The 25922-nt window shown below is 46.6% G+C and overlaps 1 protein-coding gene across 39 annotated transcripts in view; it reads left to right on the top strand.

The window, feature by feature from the left end:
* RIMS2 (regulating synaptic membrane exocytosis 2) overlaps positions 1-25922 on the top strand; it is a 433065-nt gene that overhangs the window by 175403 nt on the left and 231740 nt on the right. For all 39 annotated transcript variants that reach the window (XM_048508147.1, XM_048508154.1, XM_048508146.1 and 36 more), the window contains one exon: positions 952-1862. In XM_048508147.1, coding sequence (XP_048364104.1) covers positions 952-1862 — 911 coding nt within the window. The remainder of the gene's footprint in view (positions 1-951; positions 1863-25922) is intronic.

The raw sequence follows: 25922 nt of genomic DNA, 5'->3' as shown, positions 1-25922 counted from the left end.
GGATATTACACTTGGAGGAAGGGGCCAAAGTTATCATTTGCCTAGGATGCCAAAAACCTATGGGCCAACATGGCAGGCTGTGACAGACTGCAGTACTCAACATGTTCTAAGTTCTGCATTAGTAATTTTTGAATCACGGAAACCTAGAGTAAATCTTAGTTCAAGGACACAGCTTACTATCAAGCCACCTTTTTCAGAATAACATAACTTCATAGTAATTTAAGTAAAGACAGATTGAAGTAAAGAGAGATTAAACCACAGTGAATTTTTGAGTTGGGATATGGATTAAACACTGCTGTTAATGATGCTGCATAAGATTCTTTAGACATGTGCTGCTTGAGCTCATTGCCATTAATATTAAGTGACACGGTGTGTACAGATTTTACTCATTGCAATTGGTTGCCCGTTTTGTGGTATTGTTGATAGTCAACCATGAAGATGTTAAATTTTCAATTATTTTCTGAGATAAGGGATAATATAAATTTGTTTACATTTATCAGGAATAGAATTTCATGATGGCAGATTAAGTTTTAAAGCAAGTTAACACTAAAAATGCTGACTGAATAATCTACATGTTCACAGGTCGCAGTTTTGAACATTCTTTTGGCAAGGGAAGTAGAGGTACCAAGATGATTCCTTGAGACTTACTAACTTATTTATTTATTCATTCATTCAGTTTATTCCTTGCCCTTCCGTGACAAATCGGACTCAGTCATAGAAGTAATATCAGACTTTTATAAAAATTGCTGTGTTTTGAAAAAAAAGTAATAGATACAGTTGCACTTAAGACCATCAGTTTCAGTTTGAGTAGATTTTAATCAGGCTATTAGAAAGCTGGTAAAGTGATGGTAGTTTAGTCATTAGGCAGTAATAATTTCTGAATTAGTTGTAAATTATATAATGATTGGAAATATTTACAAGATTTCTTTCCTCTTGTTCTTGGTTGCTTAGAAAAAGAAGCCCATCAGTATCCAGAGATCAGAACAGAAGGTACAGCCAACGGGAGGAGAGAGACGACTATTCACAGAATGCAACATCAGACAGTGCAATGCCAAGGTCACCATCAGATTATACGGACAGGCGATCGCAGCATGGGCCTCAGTTATATGAAGAACCTGACCTTGATGACTACAGAGATTCTAACAGGAGAAGTCGTAGGCGTTCAAGGGAATACTCTTTAGAAGAAGATGTACAGAACAGAGAGGAATATGAGAGGCAGCGGCAGGAAGAAGAGTATCAGGCACGATATCGAAGTGATCCTAACTTGGCTCGTTATCCTGTCAAACCACAACCATATGAGGAACAAATGCGCATTCATGCTGAAGTGTCTCGAGCACGTCATGAACGAAGGCACAGTGATGTGTCTTTGGCAAATACTGAACTGGAAGATTCCCGGATATCTATGATAAGAATGGAGCGGCCGTCAAGGCAGAGGTCTGCATCTGAACGCAGAGCTGCCATGGACCAACGTTCATATTCAATGGAAAGAACTCAGGGACCAAGTCCCAATCGACAGAGGACCACGAATCACAGCCCTCCAACACCCAGGAGGAGTCCAATTCCTTTTGATAGGCCAGATTTGAGGCGAACTGATTCATTAAGAAAACAGCACCATTTGGATCCTAGTTCGGCTGTACGAAAAACAAAACGTGAAAAAATGGAAACCATGTTAAGGAATGATTCGCTAAGTTCAGACCAATCTGAATCAGTTAGGCCTCCACCACCAAAGCCTCATAAAACAAAAAAGGGAGGAAAAATGCGTCAGGTTTCATTGAGTAGCTCAGAAGAAGAGTTGGCCTCTACTCCAGAATATACCAGCTGTGATGATGTAGAAATCGAAAGTGAAAGTGTTAGTGAGAAAGGTAAGACTTTTTCTCGTTGACTTTTTAGATGATGGCCAATATGTAACGATATTGTTTTTTATTATAAACATTTCATTTTACATACATCATTCAAAAAAAAAGGGAAGCTAGAATAATGTGCTATATAAAAAAGAATGTCTTATGATTTTAAGTGATTTCGGATTCTTTAAAGGTGAATTTCATGTATATTAAGTGGCGGTTAATTCTGTAGTTACATCTTGGAAATGTTGTTAATTTATATTTAAAACCAGACCTATGTCACAACTTCTTTATTGAATGCTTCAGATACTTGTTCTCTCCCCCCCCCCCCAACACATACACACATGATTTCCTTGACCAAAATATGAGGCAACCAATTAGCCAGAAGATGGGAAAATGATTAGATAATATAACACAAACATTTATCAATAAATTTTTGCATTGATTGAATAACAGGATACAGCTCATATGGGATAAACATGAGTTTGTCCAGTGTAAAGACAAGTTTCTATTGGATTTGTAGCCCAGTCTCATACCAGAAATGGCCATAATGTAACTTTATAAACCAAATATTAATGACACATGAAAGACTAATAACATTTTAATATTAGTGTTTGTGGGTCACAGCCCACAGCTTGTCAGGATAGAGCAGGGGTCACTGGGAGAGGAAACTGTGCATTTTCTGTATTGTGCAAGGAGTTGAGCTAGATGGCCCTTATGGTCCTTTCCAGTTCTCTGTTTCTCTGTTTTCTATTCATCTGCTTTTTTTGATATAGAGGTCCATACAAGGACACAAATAAATACAGGTCCAAAATGACATTCTACAGTAGACAGCTGAAGCTTCTTCCTCCCTTTTAATTGAAATATGCTTTATTTCCCCCTGCTACTAAAATAATAAGTGCATCTATAAAAGTAACTTAGAGCTGTTCTACTGGTTCTTGTTCTGTCTTAGCAGCTGGGTGTTGGAGCTGACTGAAATATCCTCCAGAGGTGGGATGCATCAAGTAGCTGGAAGCTGGGGTCTGCTAAGCTCTAGGGCCTAGGCAATGGGTATATATTTGCAAGTTTGAGGCTCCCTGTGAACTGGTTAAACTACAAGACCCTCTTCTCTGCTTGGACTTTAAGTACTCTGAAAGGGAAAGAAGCCACACCTGTTCCTGGGCTTGATTGAGAGCAATCCTTCCAGGAACAAGCAGTGATCAGACTTGTAGTAAAAGCTTGATAGTTTTGTGCCATTGTGTTATTTCTTGGGCTTGCTGTTTCCACTGTTTCTGTGAGCTGGGAGATGAACTTTGATCACTGGTGGTGTGGTCTAGCTAGCCCTAAGGGGAACAGGGACAGCTTCCTCAGGGTCTGATCAGCTTCCAGTTTCCTCTTGGATTGAGGCTTCAGGAGTAGACACTTCAGCTGAGGAGGCCTTGGAATCCAGGGGTCTAGGTGTACTCTGGTGATGTTGGACATAACCTGAGCTCCACCCCCGCCGCGCCCCCCGCATCTTCCTCAGGGCAGTCCCTAGTTCCGTGGTGGCGAACCTTTGGCACTCCAGATGTTATGGACTACAATTCCCATCAGCCCCTGCCAGCATGGTCAATTGACCATGTTGGCAGGGGCTGATGGGAATTGTAATCCATAACATCTGGAGTGCCAAAGGTTCGCCACCACTGCCCTAGTTCCTTCTGTTCATTGTGTGAGGAATCTGTTCCCAATTCTGCATCTGGTCCAGCAGGGGTTATGAGAGCCTTGTCGATTCTGAACAAGATGTCAATAATATTAATGGACATGTATATATTTTAACTGGGCTTGTTTCACGTACATCATCTTGTAGATGCAGCTCTTCCTTGAGACTTATGACCAGGCTACAGAGATTCATTCTCTTAAACCTTCAAGTTAGATTAGTGTAATGTGTTGTATGTGTGGTTGCACTTTAGGATAGTTCAGCAGGATTGCTAGAAGGAGTGAACGGCTTTCAGTATGTAAGATCTGTGCTTAAAGATGCTTCTTAGGATGATTCTGCACTTTCTAAATGCTCCATGGCTTATCTGGGGAGCAAACCTGCTGCGGGGCTTCTCACCCTGCTTGTAGTTCCCCACTTCTGCCTTGTAGTTCACCACCCTGCTTGTAGTTCCCCACTCTTTCCTTCACTCGAGTCAGGGCTGGTGTGGGAAGCCCCGAATGGTTCCCCACAAGGCCAGGCCTTTCCCATAAGCACCGCTTAAGCACCGCAATCTCTTCCGGGAATGCCCCCCTCCATTGCTGATGGTGGCCGAACCTCTGGGTTTACGTGTTGCAGTTGCAATTGCTGAAGTAAGTCCCTATGCCCGTGGTGGCGAACCTTTGGCACTCCAGATGTTATGGACTACAATTCCCATCAGCCTCTGCCAGCATGGCCAATTGTAGGGGCTGATGGGAATTGTAGTCCATAACATCTGGAGTGCCAAAGGTTCGCCACCACTGCCCTATGCACTGGCATCCATTCCACTTTGCACAGTGCTGGTGGCACAGGTGCTGGCGCAACCCTTGCACCACTTTCAATATGGCTTCAGCCTTCTGCCCCTTTGGATTGCACAGTTAGTAACTTTGTGCTAGATTCAAACTGGCTTGTCATTCAAAACTCAACCTCTTAAGCTTTATATAGATGTTCAATTATACATATGGTGAATACCTATAGAGGGGAAGGTAATGCATCTGCTCTCTCCCCTGAATATTCAGTGCGATGGCTGCTTGAAATCTTTTCATAAGGATTCATATAAGTTCATAAGTATATCAGGGTCTGATAGCATGGAAGAGTCTATGCCTGTACATCTCTCTGGCTCAGTGCAGATGTTCCTCTGAATGCATGGGGGAGATCCCCAGTGGGTATGGAGCTGCTTCCTCTTATGTGTATATATAGTTGAATGTCTGTAATCCTCTTCAGCCAATACATCCCACTAGTTTCAGCCTCTTTGCCACTGATGTTGTAATATCTTAGGCCCTTTCCGCACAGGCCAATAAACCTGGGTTAAGACGGGATAAAACCCAGGTGGGGGGGGGGACTTTGCATGGATTCTGCTCCTAACACGAGTCCGCCCCAGGTTCCCCCCCACGTGGGTTTCGCAAGAATCGCAATATGTGCAATTCTTTTGTTTTAACATGCCACACAGCTGCTACTGAGTGAACGGCCGCAACTGCAAGACGCTTTATGCAGCTACACTTGGTTTTTCTTTGACCTCCCAGCTCCCATCTGTGGAGCCACACAGGCACTTCTGGCTCCAGCAAGGCTCTGGGGGAGCATGTGTGCCTGCCTGCATAGCTGGGCATCAGTGGAAGATTGTTTTTTTTTAAAAGACTCGCCTCCGTGCGAAGGTATGCGCCCTGGCTGATGCAATGGATGATCATGGGACAGCCAGCCATGCGAACAGCCCGGGGCTATGCCGGGTTCATTTATCCCGGCCGCAACCTACTCAGAATTTGCTTTGTGGAAAGGGCCTTAGCCACTACGCCAGTTGTCCTTGTTTTACTTTACTTATATTTACTTTATTGTCTTTATTTTACTGAATTGGTCTATTTTTTAATCTCTAGAATTTCTTTTCTGTAATACTGCTTTCCATGTTACCATTTTTCAAATAATCAGTGCCAGAGAACAGAACTGCATTCTCTTTCATTTATGTACTCATGTGTACTTGGGATTTTTGTGTGTACTCAAGAGTCCCTCTTTCTGTCATTAGCATTGCTTTTCTTTGCATTGACTATAGTGTGAGGGTCAGGAGAGAAGAGATTGAATTTGTACTTTCCTTCTCTCATTACCCCCAATTTCTGAATTCGTGCCGATTCCCATGTTGCATAGCATCAACTTCAGTGAGACATGGTGGGAATTAGTATAGCTTGAGGATTTCATGTAATTGACATGGGTCTGCAAAAGTTCACCTTGGGTTTAATTGCTCCTACTTGACACTGATTTCGCAACTGTCTAAATACTGTCTACACTTCTAAGTTTGTGACATTTCTAAGTACTGTCGCCTTTTGTCATGGCATCTGCACTATACTGATGTACTATTAAAAGACCTTCTGAAATAAAAAGAGACTATTGAATATTGGAAAGCCTGCAAAGAGGGTGCAATGAGGAAGCTGTTCCAGAATACAGGGGTTGCATCTGGGAAGATCTTGGCACGAGTTCCCATCAGACATCTTGATCCATTGTCCTTGGACAAATGGCCAGCTTGTGTCTGTACTGGCTGCTCTCAAAGTCTGAGTGCTTCTTGTTTCATTATTAATATTCTTAAACTTAAATTGCACCACAACCCCAGAACATTGTTTTGTAAGATTCTAAAGCAAAATAAGTTAAATCATTTTAGAAGTGTAGAAATTCCTATTTTGGATGTCCTTTGGCATCTTTTACACTGTCTTAAAATGGAAAAGGTGCCGAAGGGCACCCAAACAGAGTCTGAATTTCTATAGTAATTCTCTCCAATTTATAAAATAGACAAGGAGCTTCTATTGAAGACAGTTGAATAACGTTCAGCTTGCCAATGAATAGTGTTTCTAAAGTATGGACATTGTGGTTTATTTGTCTGCCCACATGTGTCTCTGATTTTATAGGCTCCATAAAGCAATTTAAAGAAAGCTCTTTAATTTCAGTTTTTGCTTATTACTTATGTGGTCCGTATTGCATCTCTGCATTGAGTTTGGTCTGAATATGTTCTGCTGTCTTTGGTTCAGCTGATTCATGTGCACTGGAGGCCTGATGTTGATGCTATACTGATAGGAACTCAACCATCATTTTTGGTATTAGAGGGAGCAAGCTGAGGATTATTTTAAAAATGGGAAGATTAGCACTGTTGCATTTTATGGGGCAAAAAAACAGCATTAAGTTCCACTGAGAAGAAACGATGACAATACAAGAAAGATATTACTGCCCTATGCGCACGGCGACTTTAGAATGCATAGAATGCCGAGGAGGTTGCTGCTCCATTGCCTGTGTTGGCTTTTTAGAAGACTGAGGCATAATTTGTCCCTTACCTTTATTCAGGGGTCTCCCTCATGTCTGTCTTGACTTCAGTAAGGCCTTTGACAAGGTCCCCCATGATATTCTTGCAAAAAGGCTAGTAAAATGTGGACTAGACAATTTGTGATTGGTTGACCAACTGAGCTCAAAGGGTGTTATTCAGTGGTTGATCTTCATCCTGGAGAACTGACTAGTGGGACTTGAATGATGAAATAGAGAGCATGGTAATCAGATTTGCAAATGACACCAAATTAGGAGGGGTAGTTAATACCCCAGAGGACAGGGTCAGAATTCAAAATGACTGTGGCAGATTAGTGAATTGGACCAAAACTAACACAATGAATTTCAACAGGGAAAAATGTAAGGTACTACACTTACACAGAAAAAAAATGAAATGTATTATATTCTGTATAATATTAGCCAAGAGCAATTTTAAGGCTTTGAACATGTGTATATGGCATTAAATAATTTTAACAGCAACTCCAACATTTGCCATTGCCTGCTGGTCAGAAGCCAAACCTATGATTCCATGATTTTATTAACCAAAGAGACATTTATAATTGAAGGAATTATCCTTTATAGATCACTGACCTATCCATCCTGTATTTTATTTGATATACCCACTGTGGACATGCACCTATGAATGCAGTACATGGCATGGGCGGGGTCAAAGGGCTGTAGAGCCGGTGTGACCTCACCACTGACATCATTGTCAATACAGATGGAATAAGTGGCACCTATACCATCAAAATGGGAACTAATGCCAGCAGTGGGGCACTGCAGCGCCTGGGCAGATTGCAGCTGCTGTACCAGCATTCTCTGCCACAGGATCCCCACGCTGGCACTGATGGAGGTGTTCCTGGGCAGAGCTGACTTTAATTGGCTACCTGAAGCCTTTTGGGCCAGGAGTCCCCCTTTTAGCTGCTGTACACCTATGCCAGCTAAAAGTGCAGTGCAGCCCATTGGACTGTATAGGGGGCTTTCATGGCAGCTGGGAATAAATGTCTCTTTTTTGCCTTGTGTTGCTGGGAACCCCTTTGGAGGCAGTGCGGCTATGCCATCGCTATCTGTTGGGCCTGTGGATTTCACTTCCCATCACAATTGATGGGAGCTGTCTATTGAGCCCAACTAGGATAACATCTCTTTAGCACAGTGAGAACAAAGAGAGAGAGGGGTACATTCTTGCCTCAGGTCTGGCCTGTTTATTTGTTTGTGTTGGTGACGGGAACCAAAAATAATGCTTATCAAGGCATAGATGTAGCTCTCTCATTTCAGTGCCCTAAGCACAAGTAAGAGGTTGTTGGCTAGGCATCCAACAGGGTGGCCTGGCTGAGCACCCTGGAGAGTTCCTTCTAAACAGCACCCTGGACAGTTCCTTCTAAAAAGAAGGAAGAAGAGAGAGAGACAGAGTAACTGAAGAATTTCTTTTTAATCTTAAAAATTGACCATAAGGGAGTGTTCTTGTCTTGACAGTGTTCAAGACAAGGGAGTTCATAGGTAGTTTGCCATTGAACACTGTCACCCAGCATCCTTGATATGGAGGAGTGCGGAATTGAACCTGGTTCTCTAGACTAGAGTGTGCTGCTCTTAACCCCTCTACCAGGTTGGTTCCTAGTGAGGGTCAGTCTAGTATAGGAGCTAAAATGAAGAGAAATCACAGGCTGGGACTTGTGCATTTCTTTCAAAGTACTCTACCTTTTCAGTTTAATTTTAACATTGGAATTTTAGTAATTTATGCTTTCGCATCATAGAATATAAAGTTAATTTGGTTGGGGGCAAATCTGATACAATGTTGGGCATAGAAACAGAGTCTGGGCTTTGAAGATAGCTGAGATATTAAATCGACTCATTTTAAGTATATTTTTTCTTACGTGAAGCTATGTATGTAATTTTAGTGACAATATTATGCCAACATCTACTTTTTATGAATTTTTCAGATGACAAGCAAATTTTATTTTGAATGCTGTGTTATTGCATGCTTTGATTCATGGCCATTTAAGCCATGCCTGCACTCATGCAATGCAGAGGAGTAGTTGCAGCAAGTAACCTTTTTGTTTGTTTCTTTGTTCTTTAAGTAAAGCATAAAATGTGAGAGAGGGTTTACATTTTTAAGATTTTAAGAAAAAGCATTCACAACATGACAAGGCTGTGTTGCAGTGGAAAGATTTCTTTCTCCTGGAGGCGATTTCGGGCATCTTGGATGTGGGTGATTTCCAACCCATACTCAGGGAGGCAGGGCTAAACGATGTCACTTCCTGTGGATTGGTTGGGCTCCATCTTAGATCCCCAGTATTGTTCCTGCCTAGCAGGGAGTGCAGGCTTGTACCTAGGGCTCCAAGCCACTTCATTGAATTTCGACTAAATTGTTACTATTTTTCCTTACTTCGTCTCTATCTGTCTCTACTGTGTCTATTTGTCTGTCTCTGCTCTCCTATCGTGTCTGTGGCACTGAAAACCTCCGCCTCAGTTTTTTCCCGCCTAAAAGGGGCCTGAGGGAAAATGGCTGCTCAGCGCTTTTTTGCGCGATCTTTCTCCCCCCTGCCAGACACTTTTAGCAAGTCGGCGGCAGAGGGCACCTGGGCAGCCACCCGTAGGGGTCGGCGGCAGCCCAATACGACTGAAGACTCTCAGTGGAGCTTCAGTTTCCCTCAACTTCGACTGCAGCTCTGGCCGCGGAGGCGGCAACGGCAGTCGCGTCAGCGCCTCAGAACGCGGCGCAGGGAAGCGTCAAGGCCCCGGCGGCTAAGAAGTCGCGCCGCCAAACGGGGGCCACGCCAAGGCGTAGGAGCACCAGCGCCCCAGTCAGGGTCGCGGCAGGTGAAGCTCCTATCTCCTCCCCCCCACGTTCTCAATTCATGACGGCTAGCCTCGCAGTTAGCGAGTGCTCGGGGGAGCGTCGGGGGAATGGTGAGCGCGCCATCGGCCATACAGCGGCCGGGGAGAGCGAGAGGCAGCAATCGTCCGTTGGCCCTTCTACCTCCAGGCAAGATCAGAGAGCGTCGGAGGGGGAGGGGAGGTCCCAAGGGGGCCTTAGTCCCAACATTTCTGACCCAGCCTCCTGGACTAATATCTCTACGCAGGAGTTGATGAATATGTTTAGGGCCACCATGCGGGAGGAGATATCACTCAGTGATAGAGCTAAAGAAAAGGACGCCAATAGAGCGCCCCGGGAAGCAGATCCCGCTCCAGAAGGGGCATAGAGCGTAGATACCATCCAGTTCAAATGTAGGGATCACCCGTAGCCAGCGTTGACTTATAGGGATCCCCTCAATGTGCCTGAGGGTGAGGAGGCTAGTGAGGGAGAGATTGACTATTCCTCAGAGCATTTTTCTGAGGCAGAGGAGGTTCCAATTGAACCTAAGGAAAAATGCATTAGATTCTTTAAGAAGGAGGATTTAGCCCTCATTATGGCCAAAACCATCTCCACACTACAATTGGAGGGCCCGGCAGATGCCGAGGATCCAGACGGACCTCCGTCCCTAAGAAACCAGTTAAGGGGTTGCTAAGGGTACAATGGAAATTTTTCCACAAGCAGAGGATACCCCAGATGCATTTCCTTTGCGAGATATTTGAGAAAAGCATTAAGAAGGAATGGCTTAACTTGGAAGCCAGCAAGAGTTGTCCGGCACACCTTAAGAGTTTTTATGTGCTTCCTGGCCATATCCACAACGTCATCAAGTCCCCATTAGTTGATGCACCAGTTGTCGCCCTACAGTCCGGGGGGTTGGTTACCAAGGATGGGGAGGGATCTCTCAAAGATTCCATTGATGCATGAGCCGATGTTTTCCTGAAACGCCTTCATGATAGGCTTGCCTTGACTATTCGGGCCCTTGCCACGTCTTCCACCATGGCTAGAGCCTCGATTTTATGGCTACGTAGATTACTTACCATGATTCCCCGAGCGCAGGGGTTGAGAGAGAGGGCTTAGAAAGGTGTTAACAGCGGTCTCTTACTGGGCCGATTCCACTTTTGATTCTCTTAAGCTGGTCTCAAGGGGCCTTAGCGTTAGGTGTTGTAATTGGCGACAAGAAGCCTGGTTAAGGGCTTGGTCGGCAGATTTTCACTCCAAACAGGTAGTCTCTACCTATGATTACCATGGCTCTAGGCTGTTTGGGAAGGAATTAGATGCGGTCCTGGAGACTAAGGGTAATAAAAAATTCATGCCGAGGTATGTTAGGGCAGATCAGGGTTCCTCCACATACAGGGGTTATAATACCTTCCGCACTAGCATACACTGGCTTCGGGCTCCCAGGAGGAGCGGCAGGTGTTGGTTCCCTCAGCAGCAACATCAACAACGCTGGCCTTTAAGTAGGCGAACTACTTCAACAACTCCTTCGTCCCCTCAATCCTCGTCAACCCGAACAGAGGGGAAAAACATTCAAGCAGAGGCGTCCTCCCAGATCTTGACTGCAATCGCGTCCCAGTCGATTGGTGGTCTGCAATACCACCACCGATGGGTGGCGACCACGTCGATCCCGATTGGGCCAGAAGGAGGTAAATAACATCAGTCTATCTGCTGGAATTTTCGACATTTCCACGCTCCTGATTCAGAACGTATCCTCCCCAATGCAACCCGGACAAAATAAAAAGAACAACAGAAGCCATCCAACATCTGTTAAGCATTCAGGCCATCGAACCTGTACCCATATCCGGGCGTTCTTGTGGTGTCTATTCTCATTTTTCACCGTGCCCAAAAGAGCGGCGATTGAGCAATATTGAACCTTGATATGTGAACAGATTCATCGAGGCATTTCAAGATGGAAACAGCGCGCTCCATTGTAGAGGCCCTCCGCCCAGGCGACTTTTTGACATCGCTCGACCTGACGGAGGCATATCTTCATATACCCATCAATCCTCTGCACAGACGGTTCCTTCAATTTGCCGTGGGACCAGATCATTTTCAATACAAGGCCCTCGGTGGCTACGGCACCGAGGTTTTCACCGATTCTTCCTACAGCCCCATTACGGCTCTCACGGGGAAGAGTCTACACAGTCACCCGATATCTACGGCGACATATTGATTAGGTCCAGGATCCAGAAGAAGCTCTTAACCGAGACCTGGAAGCTGTCCTGTAAATTAAGCCCAGCCACCACGGGTTTCTGGTCTACATTCAGAAGAGTTCCTTGACTCCCACCACGCGCATGGAACACCTGGGTGTGATTATCGTCTGATTACTGTCGACTCTTCATTCCTCCGGTGAAGATACACAGATCCAATCCTGATAGCTATTTTCCTGTCTGCCAGGAAGGCTTCCCTCCTCCAGCTCGCCAAGCTGATGGGACTGTTCATATCAGTCATCGATATGTTACAGTGGGGGAGATTCCATGCACGAGTCCTACAAAAATTTCTGCAACCTCATCAATTCCGAATAATGAGGAAGAAGGACAGGTCTCTTCATATTCCCAGCCAGCTTCGCGCCAGCCTCCGATGGTGGTCCCATGAACGGAACCTTTCCAAGGGGAAAGTTTACATCTATCATCACAGGCTACAGTTGTACACCGACGCCAGTCTTCGCGGATGGGGAGCTTCCTTGCAGGAGAGTTCGGCCCAGGGGCTCTGGACGCCGGAGCAATCTTTCTTTCCCATCAACCTGCTGGAGTTGAGAGCCATCCTTCTAGCACTACAGACCTTTCAGGATCAGATCCAGGATTGTCATCTATTAGTCCGTACCGACAACATTGCAGCCAAGGCCCATTTGAACAATCAGGGGGGATCCAGATCCCCATGTCTTCATCGGCAAGCAGTGGAAATATTGACCTGGGCCGAGACCCATCTTCTGTCACTATCAGCAGAGCATATTCAAGGAAACCTCAACGTACAAGCGGACTGGTTGAGCCGACAAACTGATGGTCGAGGCCAGTGGAAACTTCATCCAGACCTGTTCCAGTTAATCATCCGGAACCCAACCGGCGATCCCAGCATTGATCTGTTTGCCTCCGCTGAATTGTCAACTTCGGCGGTTCTTCACCAGGTATTTCCACAAAGGCGTGGCAGTAGGCTGGCAGCATGCCCTGGCCACAAAATTTCTATACGCATTTCCACCAACTCCGGTCATTCCGAAGCTGATCAGGAAGATCTGGTCAGAGAAAGCCCAAGTGGTGCTGGTGGCACCTTGGTGGCCCAGACGTCCGTGGTTTTCCTCAATCCTTCAACTAGCCGTGTCCCCTCCTCTGCGACTGCCCACCCCATGGACATGCTGTCTCCAGGGTCCCATACTGCACCCAATCCCGAGTTGGTTTTGTCACAGGCGCGCCAGCGAGGCGCCAAGATCTTAGCCAGGGTTACTCACGCTTCAGGTGATAGACATTATCGTCGTGCCCGTAAGCCCTCTACAATCGAATTTATGATTCATCATGGAAGTCATTTTATCCTGGGCTCAATCCAACGACATCGATCCGTTAAGGCCTTCAGTCCCACAGGTGCTTCGTTTCCTCCAATCCGGGTTCGAGAAGGGCCTCAGAAGCTCCACTCTACGAAGACAACTTGCAGGTCTTACGACAATATGGCCAAAGGTTCAAAGGGTTCCAATGTCCAGGCACCACGACATCATTCGATTCCTCAAGGGTGTCTCACAGAAACAACCACCCATAGTACACAGGTTCCCGTTGTGGAGGCTCAACGGTACTTCGGCCCTTACCCAGAGCCTCACGCCGAGCGATTCAATCAGTGGACCTGAAGTGGATCCGATATGAAGCTTCTATTTTTTGAAATTAGCCATCACCGCATTTCGAGAAGAGTGGCCGGGTTACGAGCTCTTTCAGTCAATTCTCAACTTTGCATATTTCATAGGACAGAGTTGTTATGCATCTTCGACCCATTAGATCCCAAGGTGGCTTCACCCATTTCATCCTGAAGCAAGAGATCATCATCCTACCTTTTGTCCAGCTCCTTCACATCCTAAGGAGATTCTTTGGCATTCGTTGGGCGTTAAAGGCTGGAGGTGTTTATAATTAGGTACTGAGCCTATCAGGCCGGACTGAAGTCTCTTCATAAACATCGCCCTCGCCCTAATCTGGGAGCCCAGATGTCAAAGGCATCTCTGAGTTACACACTTAGATCTTGCATTAGTGAGGCATATAAGGCATCTCACACATCAGTCCCTTCTGGTATTACTGCCCATTCTACTAGATGTGCAGCAGCTAATGCAGCATTTCGACGTCACATCCCCTTAGAGGAGGTGTGCAAGGCCGCTACATGGTCTTCGACCTCTTCCTTTATTAAGCATTATAAATTACATACCATGTCAGCAAATGAGACTGCCTTCGGCACGCGCGTGTTGGAGCATATCTTTGGAGACTGAATTCCCACCTGTTACGGGACACTGCTCGGGGAGGTCCCACATCCAAGATGCCCGAAATCGCCTCCAGGAGAACGGTCCATTGGTACTTACCCTGAAGGGGCCTTCTCCTGTGGGGCGATGAGGAGAACATCTTAACCCTCAGATTATATCAGTCTCCAGTTTAGTTCATACAGAGCTAGAGATAGCGATACTAATAAGTTCAGTACTCTTCAGAGTTATGACAGACTTGTCGACAACAGTTAGTAGTTTTTATCGAGGTTTATTGACGTTTCAATGTTCTGTTATATGTTTATTACACTGTTCTTGTTACTTCCTGTTTTATTTCTTGAGAGAGTTTAAGCTTTTGCTACTGCTATGTCATTCGAATACTGGGGATCTAAGATGGAGCCCAACCAATCCACAGGAAGTGACATCGTTTAGCCCTGCTTCCCTGACTATGGGTTGGAAATCACCCACATCCAAGATGCCCTCATCGCCCCACAGGAGACGGCCCCTTCAGGGTAAGTACCAATGGACCGTTCTGCCCTTCTGTTTCTAAAAAGAACTTTTGTGAGGACTCCTGTGCGGGAACAACAGAATTCCCACCCTTAAAAGATCTGAAAGAAATGCAAGTTTTAAAAATCACAAAATAAAATTGGCAAGTGGAGAGTGACCTTCACACTGTTGACATTCACACGATATTGGATCAATCTGCACATGTAATTACAGTTGACAATCTTGCTGGGAGGAACAGTATTTTCCCCTGTGCCAAAATATTACATTTCAGATGTTGCCAAATGTTGCCTAAAAACTTCATGCATATTTTTTAAAATGCTTAGCCTGCCCAGGAAAAATATAGGGAAGAATCCTTTCTCTAGGAATGTTCTGACATGGAACCTCTCACAAAGGCAAAAATTCCAGTATGACCCAAAGAACATTGTTTTGGAAGCTGCAACCATTTCTGATCCCATCAGAAAATCCGTGAGATTTAGGATTTCAATAATGAATCACTTTTACCCTTATCAGTGCTGACTCTTTTTACTATTTTGGTTACTCATGCACGTAATTGAAAAAGAATCTTTGAAACTCTTCAAAATCTATTTGGTATTTCATCCTCCTGAATAATTTTTTACGTTCCTTAATTGTTAATCAAGAAGAGGGGGCCACACAGAGAACAGTAGCTTTGAGATAAATGGCTCAGCACTCTTCTTGACACTGTGAAAATTATATTTCTGTCCTGATTCTTAACCAATTGCTGATCCATTATTTGTAGGATTGCTAATTTTGAGTTGGAAAATTCTTGAATATTTTGGGGGGAAGCATGGAAACAGTGGGGTTTGGGGAGGAAAGTGACCTCAGAAAGGTATATGCTATTCAGTTCATAGTACGGTAATCATTTTCATAGTAGTCAATTTTCATAGTAGTCATTTTCTTCAGAGAAACTAAGAGCCCCATGTGTGTGTGTGTGTGTGGGGGGAAATACACTTGTATTTGTGGTGTGCGGCTATGCCAGCAGATTTGTCCTTCCTGGGCCATTTGCTCCGTTGGAGGACCAATTCCACTGGTCTGCCCTCAGTGCTGGGATGCAGTGGTGGAGGCCCCATCAGTATCCCAAGGCCCCGGATACCACTGGTGGTGTAGCGGGGCATGGGCTGGGGGTGTGGCCAGGGGAGGAACCGATGTTAGTCAGTTCTCTCCTGGCCTTTGCCGACATTGCGCTGGTGGACCTTACTGCAACTTAAGCCACAGAAAATGTGTTGTAAGTTTATTGAGGTCCATAGAGGCTTCTTGGTGGTGGTAGGCTTTTTCTTTTTGTGAGCCTCCCTGTGCCGCCAGAAAACCTGTATGGGGGCAGCAACCGTGCCGCATGGGCACCTGAGAAATAGCGGATCTTCCTGTTCTGTTGTCTGGAGATCAGTTTTAATTCTAGGAGGTCTCCAGGCCCCACATGGAAGTTGGTAATCCTAATTATAGGGTTATCTTATCTCCGGACTGCTTAATTTTTTCACTGAGTTAATTTATTAAAGTTGTTTTTATAAGTTTAAGGGTATCATCTTTATAGTTCCACTGTTATCTAAATGATTTTGGATCATTGCCAAGAGCACTGTTCTGACATTATTCTGTTTTAAGTATGTACAGTCATTGTACTGCTAGCAAACTGTTGTAATCATTTCCCTTGTAATATCCTGTGGCCTCATCAATAATTAATTTTTTTTATTTGGCAAGCATTTTTCAGAAGTGGTATGCAAGCAACAAACACTACCTGCATCATTTTTAAAGCCCGGGGTCTGCGTTTAAGCATCTACATTTGCTTATTATATCTATATCTTACTTTTTACCATAAAGTTGACAAAGTGTTTTTTTTAGGATTTCAGATTTTTCTACAAATGAGGGCCCTTTCTCATATTTATAGAAAAATCTGTCCAGTCCATTCATAGCTCCAGATTTAAATTTCTTCAGTTTTTGCTGGGTTAAGAATTAGAATATTCAAGTGGGAACCCTCATGGACTTGTAGGAGACATCTAATTTCCCCCTCACCCACTATTTCCTCTTTCTCTTTCCTGAAAATCCTGCTTCATTTTTAGGGTTGGCAGTTCCAACATTGGGCAATCTCTGGGGATCTGGGCATGCAGACTTGGGAGGGCAATGTTGGGAGAGGGAGGTGATCTCAGTAGGATATGGTTCCATAAAGCCCATCCTCCAAAGCAGCCATTTCCCCCAGGGGGACTTACCTCTGTCATCTGGAGATGAGTTGTAATTCCAAGTGATCTCTAGCCCCAACTGGAACTGGGCAGCATTAAGTCCCCTGAAGCTTGGCAGGAATAATTCCCCTGGGGAAAATGGCTGCTTTGGAGAGTAGAGCATGCTCTGAGCCTACTTCATTATTAAATATATTGATATGATATATTTTAGGTATAGTATCTCATAATCAACAGCAATTATTTTACTTTATTTTAAAACTATCTTGCATTGGTTTTCCGAGTAAATATTGCCCCCAAACTGGTTACCAAACTGCCTGAATAAAACTGGCATGTTGTCATTTACTTAACTGGTGTTAAGCAGCTGTGTTGTAAGCCTCCACAGTGGAGGCTGTTTTGACACGGAGAAGCTACCAGCTACATCAAAAGAGACTTTCCCCCCTTGTGAGTGGAATTTGAACTATAACATTTCCACTCTTCCTTTTAAGGGTATGTGCCATGGAACAATATACATTTCTAGACCACATAGAAAACTCGAATATTAGTAAAATATATGTATTTAATTTTTAAGATTTATAGTCTTGTTAATTGACAAATTGCACTAAAGCAATAAACATTGAGCATACGATAATCATTAAAATATTATCCAGAAGGAGAGCTTAAATTATATTACCACAGTTAGAAGACTCCTTAGTTGCAAGACTGACAGCAATTCTATGCAAAGTTACACCAACTAAATCCCGTTGGTTTCAGTGAACTTAGAGTGAAATAAGCGAATAGGATTATACTGCAATTGGGCTCAGTTCTGGATTTCTTGAATCTCAGGAAACTATGTAAATACAGGCCCATTTTTTGATAAAGCTTTGTTCGCTATTAAGATTGCCTTGCTTTCTGACAAAAATGCCATAGATGTCAGTGTCTCATTACTAGACCTCACTGTACAGTTGGAGATACGTACAGAAGGATGTGCTCACATATCCTGGACGCAGGCCACATAGGGCTTTTAAAGGGGGGGGGAGCCCCTTTAATTTGACATGGAAACAAATTAGAGACTCTTGCATTACTTTTTCCAGGGTTTCCTATTGATTACTTTCCCAAGAACGACTTCCTTGCAGCATCCTTTTCATGCTCTGAGTGCTATTCTACAAGCTATTAATTCCTCTTTAGGGGATTAAATCAATAGTTGAATCTCTTCTTCTTGGTTCCATGCCGAAGTTTTTCAAAGTAAAGTAATTTCTGCTGGGTAGAAGTTTACTTCTTGCTGTATATATACCTAGCCAATTAAAAATAAGAGAAGTTACCAATGGAGCATCTTCACTGGTTTCCTTGTTTCATCTCAAGGTCACTATTGCCTTCTTGATCAGGGATCTATATATAGTCCCTAGTACTGTATCTGGGGTTTTTTTTGGGGGGAGGGGTATCTTGAATTACAATGTCTGTCTTTCCTATATATTGATAACCAGGAAACGAAAAACAATTTTGTTTGTTTTCATTGCTCCACCAGGCTTCTCCACCATTGCTCCACCAGGCTACTATGCCTATATTCTCCTATAGTGATTGTTCTTTCATGCATCTTAGGCCCTTTCCACACGGGCGTGAGTGTGGGTGTGTTGGCATAAACAATGCCGACTCACCCCCGGTCCCGGTAGGGGTGCAGGCGGCGGCGCAGCCTTCGCACAGGCTGCGCCATCCCTCGTCTCCGGCATTATTACCGTAGGGGACACCCCGCAGGCTGGAATGGCGGCTCTGGAGTCGCAGGACAGGGGTGTGTGTCCCCTGGCCTCTGTGATGCACCGGAAGCCAGCAGACGAGGTATGGTGACAGGGACGGTGGGGGGGGGGATGGCACCTTCCAGCTGCTGGCGTTTCATGTCAGCGGTTGGAGGATACTGCTTCCGAAAAACCTCGCTGAGGGAGTGAGGTTCGGAAGCAGCGTCTTCGCGCCGCTCTGGGGTGGTGTGGCCGGCGCTGCTGCAATGCAGCGGTGGCGGCCATGTGAACCCCTCCCCAGGGACGGCATTTTTGACATGGAAACAAATTTTTGACATGGAAACCACTAAAAACCATTTTGCTGGCTGTGTGTGTAGAATTAGCAGGCAGTCTTTCAAATGGCTGTTGTGGGTTTTTCATGCTGTGTGGTTGTGGTCTGGTAGCTTTTTCCTGCTAATGTTTCCTCTGCATCTCTGGCTGGCATCTTCAGGGATATGTCACTGTGTGACACACAGTCTTTCAAACTTCATTCCTCTATCAGACAAATTTGGCTCCCAGGACTTCTTAATTATATTTGCTACATCCATTGGTACTGTGTGTGCAACAGGGTCAATAATTCTTCCTTCAGTGCTGTTTAATAGACTGTCTATCTTGCAGTTCTATGAACTTTGTGCCCTGGATGTACTCCAAGTAGGGTTGCCAGCTCTGTGTTGGCAAGCCTGGGTGGAGAGGGGACAACAACAAGCCTGTGTTGGCAAACCTGAGAACGGACTATGTCACTGACACGGTGAGGTCACTTACGTGTCAGCACCTGAAAGTGATATTACAATATCAGTGATGCTGTAGGCACTTTTCCCAGTATGGGACATTTGCTAGAGCCTCACAGATGCTGTTTATACCACCCTCCTAATTTTTTTCTCCTCCTGCTTCATCGAGTGAGTATGGGGGCTGTAATGCAGTGGTGAAAAGTTGCTTGCTCCATGTAGGTACAATTAATAATAGTATTAGTCCTGTCCAGAATAGCTTCAAAATTTCAAGCCTAATAAATAAATGAATATATAATCCACTTCGGGGTAACCCTGCTTAAGTCCAGATAAAGTCATCCACTTTGGGACTTTTTGGGAATTTATAACATTGTAGTGACTGATATAGCAGATCCCAGAGTGAGTCATTTGTTTGTTTGTTTGTTTGTTTGTTTGTTTGGCTTGAAATTTTGAAGTGTACCTGGACAGGACTAATGCTACTGTTAATTGATGGTTTTACAGGGGTCTGCAACCTACGGCTCTCCAGATGTTCATGGACTACAAATCTTATCAGCCCCTGCCAGCATGGCCAATTGGCCATGCTGACAGAGGCTGACGGGATTTGTAGTCCATGAACATCTGGAGAGCCGCAGGTTGCAGACCCCTGGTTTTTTAAGTTTTGTTCAATTTGAACTTTCTTTCACTTTTTGAACTTTCTTTCACAATTTTGAACTTTCTTTCACTTGCACTTTTGTTAATTAATTTACTGCACATGAGCTTTGAGCCAGTTGATATTTGGCAGCCTGGATATCGTGCGTTTTCTTTTTCTGGTTCTGGTTTTACACTGTATCCATCTTGTTCTGTTTAGTTGCTCTAGGTAACTGGTAAACAGGAGCCCAAATATGCCAGCCTTGAAATTGGCCTAATTCCTATGTTTCTTGGATTTTAACACTCTTTAATACACTTGTCTTTCTTTCTTTTTTTGAGACAGGACAAAAGTTAACACAAGACAAGATGTAGGGAAAAAAGATGTAGGGAAAAAAATCTTACAAATATACAGTTTTGTAGCTGTGATATTCTGAAAGAAGTCAGCACCCTAAAATATGCAGCACCTAGAAATTTTAACAGAGAAGTTTCAATTTTCTGTCATTTAAACCTGAGGAATGAATTTCAGGTCTCTTGCAAGATGCTGCAAGGGTGAAGGAGTGGGGTCTGAAATGTTGCAGGTACTAAACTGTTAAATGAAAGCAAGTTTTGTTATGTAGCTTGTAACTATAAATTATGCATCCTTTTAGTAATTCGATTTGAGATTATCAAATAATAGTTTACACTAATTATATATCTAAATAAAAAATTTAAACAGTCACTGGATTGTACTTTGCAATATAATAAATTACTAACTATGCGGAACTTTAATGAATTCATGAGAAGTGCTAAATAATGTAGTTGATTTGTGTGGGTGGAAGCAATCCATTTAAGGTTGGTGTTCCTAAAATGCAAAACAAACAAAACAAATCCCAGCAATAATGGTAATATTTATCAGCAGCTTTCTAAAGTAGTCCAAGCACTTCACATGTATTCATTCTGCACCTATTTGTCCCAGCATATAAGTGGCTGGTGTCATACAATTAGGGAAGTAAGCTACTGTTGTTTCCTGCTTTTGAGCACCTAGGTGCATCTAGTGGCCCCTGTGGGAAAGCATCATTAGAACTTATTCTGAACTTAGGATATTTCTACGTGGGTTACTGGTATTTGCCTTGTGTTCAGTGTTGTTGCAAATTGGGTTTTCTCCTGGATGGTGGGGGCCGTCTTGTGGGTTATTCACCACCATTCGTCAACGAGGCAGGAAGAGCTTTTCTGGTCACTTCCTGAAGTTGGTCGGGGGCCATTTTAGCTCCAGTATCTTTCTGCCTCGTCAATGAGTGCAGCTACTTCGGCAGGCTCCTCATCGCTTTTTGCTTTCCTTCCCTTCCCTTCCTTTTCTAAGTGTTTCTGTGAGTTTTTTGTGTATGTGATCTCGTCTCCTCCCCAGTGAGTACTTGTTGTTTGGTGTCGGGCAGTTCTCCCCTTGTGTTTTGCCTCCCCCCATTTTCCCGCCTAAACTGAGGCTGAGGGAAGAACGACATGGCCACGGCGCCATTTTCTCCGCCCCGTGAGGGCTTCTGGAGATCGGCTGCGGAGAATACCTGCGCCGCGACGAGATCATCCCACTCTCCTCCACGCAGCCGAAGGGCTGAGAGAGACGAGTTGGGCAACGTAGACCAGACGAGCCTCCGAGCTCGAAGGAGGTCTCCCTCCTGGTCGCCAGTTAGGCGCGGGGGAAGGCGCGCGCGCTCGGGCGGGCCTTCATCGCGCTGCCCGCGCACACCGCCAGAGGCATCAGGGCGGCGTTCACAAAGGGCTGGGAGCTCTTCGGAGGGTGGGCCCTCCTCCTCCATCGCCCTGCCCGCAGCCGCTGCTGCAGCGCAGGCCCTGGCTCTGCAGAGCCTTGTGGCCCAGACGACGCTTGGGGAGAACGAGACGGATCGCCCTCTGCAGTCCTGCTCCACGCAAGTAGCAAGCGGAAGGGGCAGAGGGTGGGAGATGGATGTTCCAGACACTTGGAGTCAGTTTTCTCCCAAGCAGCTCGTCGCGCTTATGCGCTCTTCTATTAACCAGGAGGTGGCCCAGCGTTTGCCAGCTGCTCCCCCCTCCTCCCGTGTACGGGGCTCCGGATCGCGCCATAGGCATAGGTCACGTTCATGATCCCCCAGGCGCAGATCAGACAGGGACTGGCTTGCCCTTCCCTACGGTTCAGATGAGAGTGATCTGAGTGAGGGGGAGTTATATTCAGATTCAGACCATTTCTCAGATCCGGATACTCAGGTGCCTGAGGCCGCTGACCAAAGTCATAGATAGTTTAACTCTGAACATTTAACTACACTGTTGGCCAAAACCATCTCGGCCTTACACTTGCACGATTCCCAGGAGGCAATAGATCCGCATGCCACAGCGGTAGCGAAGCCTATCAAGGGCTGTCCCAAGGGCCTCCCCTCCATCTTCACAGCAGAGGAGGAGGTTGCAAGGTTCTTTCCCCTCCCTGAGTTATTCGAACGAAAGTTCAGGAAAGAATGGGCCAACCCGGCGGCAAACAGGGCATTCCCTTCTATATTTAAGAAGCTCTACCCGGCCCCCGAGCATCTGGATAGGCTCATTAGAACACCTCTCGTGGATGGGCCCGTGTCTGCTCTCCAGTCTGGAGGCTTGGTCCACAAGGATGGAGAGGGAAACCTTAGGGATGCTATTGACAGGAAGGCTGATCACAGCCTTCGTAGGGCCCATGAGGGCATGGCCATGGCAGCTAGAATCCTGGCTCCCTCAGCAACGGTGGCTAGGGCTGCCATAGTCTGGCTCAAGCGTCTCCTGGACATCATCCCCCCGGGGGACAGGGGAGTAAGGGAAGGCGCAGAGAGAGTGTTCTTGGCACTGTCCTTCCTAGCTGAGTCAACCCTGGACGCTTTCCTTACCACCTCACGCATCATGGCCATGGCCTCGGTGGCACGCAGGCTTCTCTGGCTAAAGTCTTGGCAGGCGGACACTCAGTCCAAGACAACCGTGGCCAGTTACGACTTTGAGGGAGGAATCCTTTTTGGGTCAGAGCTGGATAAGATTCTTGTTGAAACGAAGGATCACAAGAAGACTATGCCCAGGTCGGTTAGGTCCGAGAGACCCAGATTCAGTTTCAAGCCGCCCTTTCGTACCTTTCGCCCGACCTTCCGTCCCTAGCGTGAGGGTAGGCGATCTGGGTGGCAGCAGCAGCAACAAAGCTCCTTCAGAAAACGTCAGGATTTTAGGGGACAGAGTAGAAATAACACGCCTTTCCATCCCAGCCAGAACACCGGAGGCAAGGCGTGACTGCGCAGACCCACCCATCGGGGGTCGGCTCTTGTTCTTTCGGACCCAGTGGGTTCCTCCCCACGCCGACCTCTGGGTGCGGGAGATTGTTTACTCCGGGTACTCCTTGGAGTTCAGGCTCCTACCAAGGGATCGCTTCATTCCCGCTCCCATAGGTTCCCACCCGGAAAAGAGGGACAGATTGAGGCTGACCACCGCTCACCTCCTGGACATAGGGGTCATCCAAGCGGTTCCCCAGGACCAGCGGGGCAAGGGAGTTTACTCCCACTTCTTTACGGTGCCCAAAAAGAATGGAGAGGTCAGGGCCATCCTCAATCTGCGCCACATAAACCGACACCTCCGTCGATTCAGGTTCCGTATGGAGTCACTCAGATCCACAGTGGCTGCCATACAGCAGGGGGACTTTTTAACATCCCTAGACCTGAAAGAGGCCTACCTGCATGTGCCCATAAACCCTGCACACTACCGATTCCTGAGGTCCTCCCTAGGGGATCTGCATTATCAATACTTGGCTCTGCCGTTTGGTTTGGCCACATCGCCCAGAGTGTTCACGAAGGTGCTCATCGCCCCCATTGCCCTGTTGCACAGCCAGGGCATACACATACACGCTTACCTGGACGACCTTCTGATTCGTTCCCGGTCCAGGGACAAATCCATCAGGGATGTCCAGGCAGACCAATCCACGCTTTCGGAGCATGGCTTCGTTGTGAACTTGGGGAAGAATTCCATCACCCCAGCTCACAGGATGGAACACTTGGGCGCCCTGATAGATACTTCCACCTGCACACTTTTTGTCCCAACATCCAAGGTGCAGAAGATCCAGGAATTTTGCCGGAAGGTGCTGGCACAGGGAAGCTCATCCTTGCTCCAACTGGCGAGCCTCCTGGGCCTCCTAATATCCACTATAGATCTCATTCAGTGGGGGAGGGTGCATGCCAGGGAGTTACAGGCGTTCCTCCGGCCGTTCTCCCTACGCATCATCCAGAGGAAGGACAAACTGGTGTCCCTCTCCCCGGCAGTCCGTTTCAGTCTCCGATGGTGGCTGGTGATGAGCAACTTGACGAAGGGCAAGTCCTTTGCCGCCCGACTTCAGTTGCACATCTTCTCGGACACCAGCCTCTCCGGCTGGGGTGTGAAGTTCGAGACTCACCTGGCACAGGGGACGTGGTCCCGGGAGGCGTCAGCTCTGCCCATCAACATTCTGGAGGTCAGGGCAATACGCCTGGCCCTAAAGGCCTTCAAGCACCTGATCCTAGCCAGACACGTGGTGATCCATACCGACAACATATCGGCTATGGCGTACATCAACCACCAGGGGGGCTCCCGGTCCTCACGCCTGAACAGGGAGGCCTTTCACATCCTCAGGTGGGCGGAGGTCAACCTGGCCTCCCTGAGGGCGGTCCTAATCAGGGGGTGCCTGAACGTAGAGGCAGACTGGCTCAGCCGGTCCAAGGTGTCCAGTGCGGAGTGGAGGCTCAAGCCGGAAGTTTTCAGGCTGATAACGGAGAGGCTAGGGATTCCGAAGGTGGACTTGTTCGCATCATCTCAGAATGCGCAACTAGAACAGTTCATCACGCGGTTTTATCATCCGGGGGCGATCGCCACAGACGCCCTCTCATCACCTTGGCGCGAAGGGCTTCTTTATGCCTGTCCTCCACTTCCCCTGATACACAGGCTCCTCAGGAGGGTGCAGTTAGAGAGAAGGGAGATCCTCCTGGTGGCACCCGACTGGCTCAGGAGGTCATGGTACTCCGTTCTCAAGGAGCTGGTGGCCGCACCAGCTCTCCGCCTTCCGGTCATACCAGGCCTGCTATCCCAGGGTCCCATTTTCCACCAGGATCCAGGCTGGCTCAGGCTGACCGCCTGGCGCTTGAGAGGAAGCGGTTGAGAAATAAGGGCTACCCAAAGTCAGTGGTTGATACCATCGTGGCTGCCAGACGTAGGTCTACCATCAATATCTATAATGCGTCGTGGAAGGCCTTTGTCAGGTGGTGTAGGTGCAAACGCCTCGACCCAGAGTCCCCTTCACTGCCCGATATCCTGAAGTTCCTCCAGGAAGGGTTCGTCCGGGGCTTGCGCAGTGCCACCTTACGCAGGCAGCTAGCGGCCTTGGCCACAGTCCTACCCCAGGTACAGGGCCTACCCATCACTAGGCACCCGGACGTTCTGCAGTTCCTCAGAGGGGTGCAGCAGTCGCAGCCGCAGGTACAACATCGCTTTCCCTCCTGGCGGCTGCACACCGTCCTGGATGCTCTGACAAAATCCCCATTCGAACCTATCCAGTCCATACATCTGCGGTGGCTCAGGATGAAGCTCCTTCTGCTGGTAGCCATTACCTCGGCTAGGAGGGTTTCCGAGTTAAGAGCCCTTTCAGTGAACCCTAATCTTTGCCTTTTCTTTCCTGATAGGGTGGTACTCAAGTTGGATCCATCCTTTCGCCCGAAGGTGGCATCTTCCTTCCACTTGCTACAGGAGGTGGTCCTCCCTAACTTCTGCCCCAAGCCTACCCATCCCAGGGAACGGTTGTGGCATCATCTAGATGTCCGCCGATCCCTCAAGGCTTTCCTTATTCGCACAGAACAGCTCCGTAAGACTGAGTCCCTGTTTGTAAATGTGGTGCCACCCCGCTTGGGCGAGGCTATGTCAGCAGTGGCCATTAGTTCAAACATAAAGGCTTGCATCATTGAGGCTCACAAGGCAAATCACCTGCCAGTGCCTACGGGGAGCACGGTGCACTCCACAAGGAGTGCAGCTGCCAATGCGGCGCTGGTCAAG

Source organism: Sphaerodactylus townsendi, linkage group LG09, assembly GCF_021028975.2.
Source record: "Sphaerodactylus townsendi isolate TG3544 linkage group LG09, MPM_Stown_v2.3, whole genome shotgun sequence".
In the NCBI taxonomy this organism is placed as follows: domain Eukaryota; kingdom Metazoa; phylum Chordata; class Lepidosauria; order Squamata; family Sphaerodactylidae; genus Sphaerodactylus; species Sphaerodactylus townsendi.
This window is presented reverse-complemented; position numbering and strand designations above follow the sequence as displayed.